General features: G+C 39.3%; 1 protein-coding gene across 2 annotated transcripts in view; it reads right to left on the bottom strand.

The window, feature by feature from the left end:
• Positions 1–37: 37 nt before the first annotated feature.
• Positions 38–10,398, bottom strand: part of p4ha1b (prolyl 4-hydroxylase, alpha polypeptide I b) — a 16,506-nt gene continuing 6,145 nt past the window's right edge. The window contains exons 5-15 of one of the 2 annotated variants that reach the window (XM_040139219.1): positions 9,770–9,907; positions 9,347–9,586; positions 7,558–7,775; positions 7,280–7,456; positions 6,055–6,125; positions 4,157–4,256; positions 3,960–4,013; positions 3,797–3,862; positions 2,398–2,466; positions 1,666–1,762; positions 38–1,418 (exon numbers count right to left, since the gene is read on the bottom strand). In XM_040139219.1, coding sequence (XP_039995153.1) covers positions 1,348–1,418; positions 1,666–1,762; positions 2,398–2,466; positions 3,797–3,862; positions 3,960–4,013; positions 4,157–4,256; positions 6,055–6,125; positions 7,280–7,456; positions 7,558–7,775; positions 9,347–9,586; positions 9,770–9,907 — 1,301 coding nt within the window. In that variant the 3' untranslated portion in view covers positions 38–1,347. Of the gene's footprint in view, positions 1,419–1,665; positions 1,763–2,397; positions 2,467–3,796; positions 3,863–3,959; positions 4,014–4,156; positions 4,257–6,054; positions 6,126–6,940; positions 7,012–7,279; positions 7,457–7,557; positions 7,776–9,346; positions 9,587–9,769; positions 9,908–10,398 lie in introns of both variants that reach the window. The other variant, XM_040139217.1, reaches the window with a different exon arrangement.

Here is a 10,398-nt window from a genome sequence, read left to right as displayed (position 1 = left end):
ACCCACAGGAACTGTAGCAGGGACAGTTTATTAACTTGAGATCAATAAAACAGTCTTTATTGTAGAAAAAAAGACCAAACAATTTCAGACTTTCATTTGAGACAAAAAAACAAAAAAAAACAAAAAAACAACAACAACACAAAATAGGCTTGGGACATATAAATAAATGCTTCTTCCTTGAAAAACCCATATTCTCACACTCAAAAGCACTGGTCACCACGGGCACTGTTACAAACCTAAGAGAATCAATCACTCTTTAAAAGACAAGGTATTTAAACCTGTTATGGCACAATGTATAGTATCCAGTCCACTCCTCCATTCCCCGGTGTTCATGTTCTGCTGTTTTGAAGGTCCTTACACAACACTGGGTCTATCAGGATGAACAAATACCAACTTAAACTTGTGTCATACAACACTAAATTCTATGCAGCGTGTCGGATGTATGTAACTGTGTCTGTATCCTGGTGTAAGTGTGTCCATGCATTTGTACAAACCGTATGTTCAAGTACAACAAATCCAGCAATATGTCCAAGTGTGATCATTCAAAGGAGTTAGAAAAAACACTATGGCTTTGAGGCAGCCCAACAAGGTGTGTGATATGTGATGATGTACTGCATAGATCTAGACGTAGCCAGGCAACTTAAATCTGTTTTGATTAGTTACACAACTTACAGGAAATAAAGTATTTTTTAACCAAAAATACTACTCTGGACTATGGTCAGATTTTCCATTTTTTGACCATTTTCTTATGTGCCGTGAATCCTTTTATTCCCTCCACATAGCACTTACTTTGGATTTTAATGCTAAGGTATTGGAAGCAGAGTTGAATTTTCATTTTTTTTTTTAAATGTTTTTTAAAAATCTTTTCATTGTCTCAAAAACCAGAGGTCCAAGTGCTCTCTTAATGAAATGAAAGGAATACAATGAATCAAACAGGCCTCTTAAAATGGAAACTGTCCCTTAAAGGTTCAAAATGACAGCGAGGAAGCTGGTCCCTTCAGTCACTAGTGACGGATAACCTCACCGCAGAGCTAGAGTTCATACAGAGTGCAAAGAAAGAAGCTGGGAGTGAAAAGGGAATGGGTGTTCTCAAAACCATCCAACAACTTTAAGAACATGTTATCTGTCACAGCAATGCTAATACTGTCCAGGGGCTCGACATTAATCCAAACAATCTCTGGGCTCAGAGAATAACAGCTGGGAGAAACAGGAGTGCTTGTAGAGAGGGAGTGGGCCATTTGGACCCCATGTATCTGTATGTATCATCTGCGATCCGCAGCAGTGTTCTTTGGTCAAAAAGAAAGGGGAGAGAGGGGCAGGGAGGTGATGAGGAGATTTCTTTTTCAATCATTCACTTTCACTTAGGCCACAAGGTCGCCGCCACTCCTGGCCTCGTTCATGGATCCATTTGTTTGATACTAAAGACAGAAAAAAAAGATAATACTCATAACTTTAATATATCCCTTTGATTACTTTAGACACAGTACAAATGTTTACTCTTCTTGTCTTGTAAAACTCAAGACAACAATTGACTCTCGGTTATGACACTGGGTTAAATTGCTTTTAAAATTAACATTCTCTTGAGCAAATGCTATGGTCACATAAAAGATATTTGCTCATGTCTTATAGATGGTTTTATAGGGCACTATAAAAAGAGGAGCTCACCCCACTTGTTGCCCACCAACACTGGGCAAGCTGCATGTCGGGTGCTGTAGTCTCCCTCCCCGCTAGCAAACAAATTGTACCAGAACACTGCAGTACCCTGGAATACATACAAACAAAAGGCATAAGAAGTTAGCAGTAATGCAAACCCTCCAGGAATCTCAGAGTCAGTCTCCTAAATCGATTTCCAGAGATTTTTGACAGGTGGAATACTAATCAGAAAATAAAATGTAAATACATATTCATGTGCATTTGCTAATGTGGGATTGTTAATGTGTATAGGGACTTGAGAAACTTTCTTACTATAACAGGACTGAACAAATAGGCAATTGCTTATAGTACATGTTCCTATTTTTCATGGAAATGTTACCCTGTTAGAGGATTTTATCGTGTGTGTGTGTGTGTGTGTGTGTGTGTGTGTGTGTGTGTGTGTGTGTGTGTGTGTGTGTGTGTGTGTGTGTGTGTGTGTGTGTGTGTGTATGTGACAGAGAGAGCATGTGAATGAGTGTACTAAATGTGCTGACTATTTGGTACCGTTCCTCACTGAGTTGCAAAAACAATAGGCATAGCATTTTGTTATTAACTTTTATTTGTTTGTGTACTATATTTCAAAACAAACGAAAACACCTGGGAATTCATTATACCGAGTTAGCCTTTAGTTGACCAATTCAGACACAACTACTGAGTGAGTAATAATGGATGTTAATAAGTGGTATAGCATTAGTCGTTGGTTACCTTTTGGGGCCAAACTGCTGCACCAACATCTGGGAATACTGTGGCTCCACCTGCTGATACATCGCTCATCTACAACAGAGACACAGGCAAGGTTCAGAGTTTAGCTGTCAGATCAAATAATTCTGCAGTCCTAATAAATTAAGCTATTAGAAGGTCAGGGGTTATATGACATCAGTAGTTGCATGTGTTTTAATATTTAAAATAATATTTCATGATATTCAATGTTCATATTGATTCCAGGTTAGAAAACACACTGCTTTCTGCATGGCTATGATCCATTTGATATTTAGACTGGCCAAAATGAATTCTGAAAATTGTTTTTCCTCATCTCTTTCCTAGTCCCAGCAAATGCAACTTCCTCATTATTGCATCAGCACGGTAGGACCCACTTTAACTTAGATGTTTCTCTGGTGACAGCAAAGACTTTGCAAACTGGCAAAAGGCCATAATCAGAGATAACAGACATTCCTTGATGTATAATAACAAGGTGTCATCCTGAACAAAACCACAGACAAAATTTATAGTAAGCTTTGCTATTTAATATTCAACACAGCTTTTCTAATCTCATGAACTAAAATTAACTCAAAGCCATATGGGGTGAGAGAGTTCACTGCCCTGCCTGGTTAAGGTCTCATTTTATCAAATCTACCCTTAACTTTGTTAAGTTAAAATCTCATGAGATTTCTGTAGTTTAGTTTTAATTTTGAATTATCTGCAAGAGCCCACTGTTTTTTTATCCTTCATGTTGTCTTTCAGATTAATAATGGCTGCATCTTTTTCTTGTATGATAGTATATGCTGTAAATAGCCTACACTGTTTAAAATGTACATACATGTAAATAATGAGTGTGTTGGCTGTTAACTGTACAATATTGATACAGTACTAGGATAGGACCTTTGTGTCGTAAAAGTCAGTGAAATTTCTTTAGTAAAAATGAGGGCAAACAGTTTTTTACTTAAACTGTTCTGCAGTATTGACCAATGGACCCTAATTTAAAGTGGATACGAATAATTTAATTCACACCTATGACAATATTATATGCTATGTTTCTGTGTGTTCCCACACTTCACTGAAACTTCACGACTCCTACAAGGAGTGAACTATTTAAACCAAGGATGCCATGTTGATCGCTGCACCGTTATTTATCTAAGTCCTTCCTATGCATTTTTTGATTATGAATATTCAGTATCTTTAGAAAAATTCTGATCTTTACCAGAATTTAAAATGAGGTTCTGTGGGTCTGAACAATGCTTGTTCACATAAGTCGCATAAGGAAACAGGGACCCACCAGCATTTCTGATACAGCTGAAGAGTTCAAGGTGGTTTGGCAACAATATGTGTTTAATTTAAGGTTAACAACACAGTTTTTTGAGTGTATTTTTAGGAAGAGTTTACTCACATAGAAAAGCCATGTTGCTATGCGGTTCCCAGTGCCCAGCTCTTTAAAGGCATCTGGCTCATCTTTCTGTGGGGCGGATCCAAGATCGGGTTTAATGTCCTGCCGTATTAACACTACTGTACATTCAGAGAAATTATCTTGTGTGAATCCCAAAGGGTCTTACCCTTCCAAAGTCAAAGTGAGGTTCGTATTGACCTCCAACGCCATAATTTGCAACCTACAGAGATCAATGAAATATGATGTAAGTCTCACAACTGTACAACTATAAATTGCCTTGTAAAAAAAATAGGATCAAAACCAAAGAAGAAATAAACTCTTCTGGGTTGAACATCCATGACTTTCACCTAATAAACTTTTTACCTGCAGCTCTTCTGCAGTATCCACTTCCAGCCCTGTGAGATCTTCAATTCTCTGGTTGATCTTTTCAATCATGGGGTCTTCATAGCCAGTGAGCCAAGCACTGGAATACAGGAGGGAAAGCAGACCAATTCAGAAAGAAGGGGGACATGCTTCATTATACATGTCAGTAAGGCACGTATTTGTCCACTAGATGGTGGTAAAGATTTCTTCTGAAATAGGCGACTGAGAGATGTCATGCTGAAAACTTGCCATGAAAAGCTCAGGGAGAAAGCAAAGTTGTGCATTCCAGTCAGGTAATAGAAAAGGGAAGCAGAGAAGAAATGTAGAATAGGAAATTCGCCCGAGATTCAGAATCTCCAATCAGCTGAGGGTACAGGGTTGTTCTTATTCAGAGTGTGTCCACAGCAATCTGTGGATATTTTGCACAAGCGCCTGGTTGAGGACTATGGCAAAATATTATAATGGAGTGAACTTTCCTGACACTACCTGCCTTTCATACTCACTCCCACACCCCGGTGTAAGAGACAGCCACTGATAAAGTAAGCTTTTGACTGAGCAAGAAAAAAAACTCTTTGTGGTGAACTAATAAAACACGACAAAACTCTAGTTATGCAGACCACATTATAAAGTTTAAATTGGCAGTTTTTCTGGCTATGTTTATCTATTATCCAGATTTAAATAAACTGTCCAACCACACAGAGTACTATGAAACATACAATTATTCTGAAGTTACCATGAGACAAGACAAAGACAGAATCAATTCCAACTTCCAACACACTCAAATTTAGAGGACTTTTTAAGACATCACAAAGCCTATGAGATGACTCCCACCCTCACTGCCTCATGGAAGTATTTTTGAGAATTTCTGCAGATCTAATCGGAGATGTGTGTATGTGTGTGTGAGAAACAGTGAGATGAGTAATATTTTTCTTATCCAGAGTTTGTGTTTTAAAAGAGTTATATTTTAGTTGATATATTGGAGCAAATGTGAGCCAATGGATTATTTCCTCATGTGTCTTAGAGCCAGTTCAGAGACAAGTCAAACTCTTCTGTCCATCTGTTCCATCTATCAGCAGATGTTTACTGAATTTTACACACGCCGGCTGGCACATACACACACAAAACATCAAAGAACACCACACCCTTAGAACCGCATGCATGCACGCACATTAATTATCAAGAACAGTAAAACCTAAGAAACTTGGGGGTTTTGGTGGATGCGCTGCCAAACCTGCAATTTTTAGGGTGGGATGCAAGTTCAACTAACAATGAGCAATATATCTATATAAGTTAAAGAGTAATTTAATTTATATTTGCAGTTTACATCTATCTGTGTTTTTGAGCATGTATATCCAGACTCAGTCCTTAGAAGTTTCTTGCTGATATGGGAGTTGAAGAAGCATAGTAAAACAACAGCAGCTGTAATGAGTTCTTACGAGAATCTGACACAGATTAATTCCTGGAAAGCTCAAAGGGAACTAGAGATTCAGTGTTCTGAATATCAAATAACCTGTGAAGGATGGCTGGGGGAAAGAAAACAGCCTGTCACAACTACGCAGTTCCATGAAAATGCCTGAATCAAGTGGTAAAATGAAAGGACAAAGAAAATTTCAGCTACACCAAAAAACAACAGATGACTGTTTAGCTTGGTTTAAATGATGTTTTACCTCAGGTTGGTGTGCTAGCGGAAATCTGTTTAAGTATTCACTTAAATCAAAGTAAAACCTCCTCTACTGTTAGTTTTCCAGGTGTAGCTAAATATTTTCATTGTTTTTCCATGGTGTATGCTTGGTGCAGGGCTGAATGAGTGTTTCAGCCAGGGTGCAGAGATACAGATGAAGTTGTATGAGGAGGAGGGCAAGGCATTGTGGCCCTCCTGGTGACCTGTGACCCCTTACCTCTTGGAGACTCTGTAATGGGCCGTAGTGAGTTTCCCAGTTTGGGGGTCATGCACCGTGGCTCGCCTTAACTACAGTAGTTCCCGCAGCACAAGGACACGGAGGTCGAGGAAAAGAAGATAACAAAAGGAAGGAAAAAAGGACAATGGAATGTGATTCAAACAGGAGGATACGTGGAAAGTAAGAGGAAGAAAGAGAGAGAAAAGAAAGGCAGATTTGGTCACTACTTGTCAATGTTATTCCTCTGTAGGGCCAAGAGAATGTTCCACGAGGCAATGCTAGAAACCCAATTACCATTTAAAAAAAAAGAAAATTTACCAGTAGGGAATTAATAACTGCCTCTGACACACCTCCTGGCTCACAAAAAGCAACTATGTTAATATCAACTAGTAGAAAAAGTAACACATTTTCCCTCTCCTCTGTCTTCTTGTGTTACCTTTCTATAGCAGACTCCTGAGCAGAAAAGTATCCACAACAGATCCTCAAAGAACAGTTGCATAATCCAAACAACATTTTTTCAAAGAACCAAATATCCATTAGCTCTAAGAATGCATTCTTTTCCTTTTTTACTTCCATTTCTGTGTAATTTGGGAAAGCACCATGCGGTAATACATTTGAATATTTTGAAAGATGCTTTATAAATCCAAAAAATGTCTACAAATGTTTCTATGCTGTATAAAGCGCTGATCATTCTCAGCTGGATCATGTGCTTCAGCTCAAGAGCCTTTAAGCTTGGGAAGGGCAGAGAAATGGTGTTATGGTTTGACCGGAATACAGAGGGGAAATGGATGTAGTTATTGAGGGATAAAGAAGGAGAAAACCTCACTTTCCCCCTTTCAACTCCTCCTATATCCTCTGTTCTGGGTGGCTCCTGGCTCTGCCTTACCTTTTGCTGATCCGGTATGAGGCTGTCTCCAGCACTCCTGTGATGGGGTTGGAGATGGTGGCCCTGCGAAGCTGTGAAGCCAGGGACACGATTTACCCACACACAGACACACACATACAAAGATGTGTGTGGCTGTGTGCTTGTCTAACTAGTAGCATCACATCAACCAGCCTCACAGCTTTGACCTCCCACCCCTAAACATACTAAACCCCATAAGAGAAACTGAAAAAGCCTAACAAATCACTCACTCCATCACAATAAACTGCAGTGACTAATATGGCTTAATACATGTATCATATGGCAGCATGGGAGCACAGAAAACTACTGAGAATCACTTACTCTTGGTTTTGCCAGCTGCTTGACCTTCTCGATTTCTTTGTCTGAGATGATGTCAATATAGCGGACAATGTAAGGGCGGTCCCACTCATCTTGCTGTCTGACAGGTGCCAGCACATACTTGGGGTTGTGATTGTTGTCATAGTAACGACAGAACAGACGGCTCTGCCTTCGGGGGGTCTGATCGAGAGAAAAGTAAAGCGGGACACACAGGAGATGAAACAGATGTGTATTTTGTAAGTTAGAAATTGTGTTTTTGTGTACCTTTTTGTCTTCCTCACCATTCTGATGCCTTCCCCACGACAAAGCATCTCATACTTCTTCCTCTCTGGGATCAGCTGATTGGTGACCTTCTTTTTGGGCTTCTTCTTTTTCTCACTTGTTTGTCTTTTCCCTCGCTCCTTCTGTTTTTTAGCGTCCTCCTCCACAGCCTTTTTCTGCTTCTCCAACTGGAACTCAAAGTACTTCAGGTTGCCCTTGGCCCGGTGGTGCTCTGGGTCTGAGACAGGAAAATTTCAGACCAACAGAAATAATACTGTTGATCACAAATAGTGATGACTGCAGCAATGTCTCTTGAGAATATCACACCGTCTGCAATCAAAATAACTGTGCTTCCAACATGACATAGCGATATTCTGTTTGTTCAGTCCGACTTTATCCAGTTCTGAGAATCAAGATCTAAAAACAGGACAAATAAATTAATGGGCTCTTCCGGAGGAAAATGTAGGACAATATGGTCACCAACAATTGTTTCAAATTCATATTTCCAAAACAACACAATGTCATGCATGTCATTATTGCAGTAGTCATTATCAAGTGTATTAATCAAGAGCAAATGCAACTAACGGACTTTTTAGAAAATAAATGTGGCTTCGAAAGTCGAGGTGAGTTGGATGGCGTTTAGCACTGTCCAGTCAATAGGTCATTGAAAAGGATACATTCCTTACTAGCAGAACACTAGGTTGTATTCCCTTACACCAATCACCAACTTGTCAAACTATTCCACCAATCTTGTTAATCACAACCTTTCCTATCCCTACTGTACCAGAATGTTTCCCCTATACAGGGTAGAATTGACTCCATGCAAGAAAATGTGATTCCAAAAAGAGCAGTAGTAAAGCTCTTTGGATAAATCACCCTCTACTAACATTCAAGCAATCTCATTTCAGGATTATGCTCACCAGTGTAACAAATCCTACAACTTTAAGGAAAAGATAATGCTGTGCAAACTCATCACCTCTTATCCAGATTGGAAAAACAGTGTTATGATCTAATTCAATTGGCTGCGTGTTGGAGCTGTACAATTCCCAGTCAAATGAATATAAGACATAAAGTCCTCTCTGTTTGCCGTTAAATCACCATCTTAAATAGAAGTAGACAAGTGGCACAAAAGTCTCTATAAACATCAATAACAGGTCCTTTCTAAGAAGCTCTACCGACATCTCTGAACGGTCCTGCAAAGAATATTGTTTTGTTTAATGCCAAATCTACAAAAATCCAAAACAACATTCGGTGAGATTTTAATCAGCCCAGTATCTGACTGTAGGTGGTAAAAACAGCACATTGTTTCTAGACAAAACTCCACAGGCTTGTAACAGCATGGGGGTTTTGGCCCAACCATGGTAATGGTCTGGTCTGTACTTGGAAATATTGGCCTCTGGTTCACCTCTGTTTAGTATGTCATTCAGTTCAAACCAAAGTGAAAGTCTCATTTGCTGTTGCTCACTGCTTTATTTATCCAACTTATGGTCTTACTTAATTCTAACAATTTAGATAAACAACTGTTAAGTGCTCTTCTTTCGTAGTGTGTTTGGTAAAATTAAGGCTATTTACACATTTTTACAATCTTATCTATCTTATCTTAACGAGATGAAGGAAAGTACCTGAGCAAGTCTGGACAAGAACTGATAAGAAAAGTGCACCATTTTCTCATCTGTCTGATGTTTATGTGACATTACTTACCTTGAGAAAATATTTTGGAATCCAAAGTGAAAATATGACTTTGCAAAAACTGCCTCGTAGTATACTTTTCAAAATTTGAAAAATACCTTCTAGCGTGTAGAGACTCACCCAGTTCAAGGAGCCTCTTGGTGTACTCCAGGGCTCTCTCAATCTCCCCCTGTTGGTAGATGGCATAGCTGAGGTAGTCAAGCACTGTCACCATATCTAAAGTGGACTCCTCTCCTTGATCAAGCTGTTTTAGGGCCTGGGCCATCCACAGCTCTGTGTGGTAGTAATCGACATCAGAGTAGGCGATTTTCCCCAGCTCGTAACAGTCCTCCACTGTCATATGGCTCTTATGTTTGACTCCTAGTATGCAGAGGATACAAGAGGGAAACACTGACATAAAAGAAAACAGAACCACTTCATTTATGATGCCAATCACACAAAAACCAAGAAAAACCTTCTATCTCCACATGGTCCGCTATATACTGTGACTTTCAGGTCACTTAGTCTGTTAATTTTAATGCTTACTGAAAAAAAAGCCCTTACCTGGAAGGTCTCCTGTAGAGATAGTGTTGGCATCCAGTCTGTATGTGTCTTGTAACCGCAGGAGAGCTTTAGCAGCCCCAGTCTGATCCTCGTCTGTAGGGAAGTACTGTCTCTGGATGGTCAGGTTAGAAATAAATCCTGAGAGAAATGGACAGGAAAGGACCGAAAGGATGATTCTTTATTGGATACCTAACAACCAGACGTTGTGTGGTCAAGTGGACAAAATACTCTCTCCTAATTCGTGGTGTGACTTCGATTTTGAGTGAAAGAGTTATACTTACATTAAGCCAGATGAGGGGAAAATTAATGAATGAGGTTCTCGTTTACCTCAGTAACTGCTACTAAAATAGATCTAATATGAATGTGCAGCACAACATTAAAAAGCAAAGATACACAGCTTTCCCTGGATTAATACTATGTGTCCTTTAAAAGTCATTCACTTTAGCTTTATGCTTTGCTTTAATGCTAAACAAACAAACAAAAAACACCCCTGCACTCTGGAGACTGTTGCACTAATTAGTCAGCTCTGGGATCAGTAGATATTTATGCCTGGACCAGACCAGCGTCAGATAGTGTTGGGGATCATTCTCCGAAATTCATTGCAAAAGGTAAGCTCACTGCAGAAATAT

The sequence above is a fragment of the Xiphias gladius genome, chromosome 11, assembly GCF_016859285.1.
Source record: "Xiphias gladius isolate SHS-SW01 ecotype Sanya breed wild chromosome 11, ASM1685928v1, whole genome shotgun sequence".
NCBI lineage: Eukaryota > Metazoa > Chordata > Actinopteri > Istiophoriformes > Xiphiidae > Xiphias > Xiphias gladius.
This window is presented reverse-complemented; position numbering and strand designations above follow the sequence as displayed.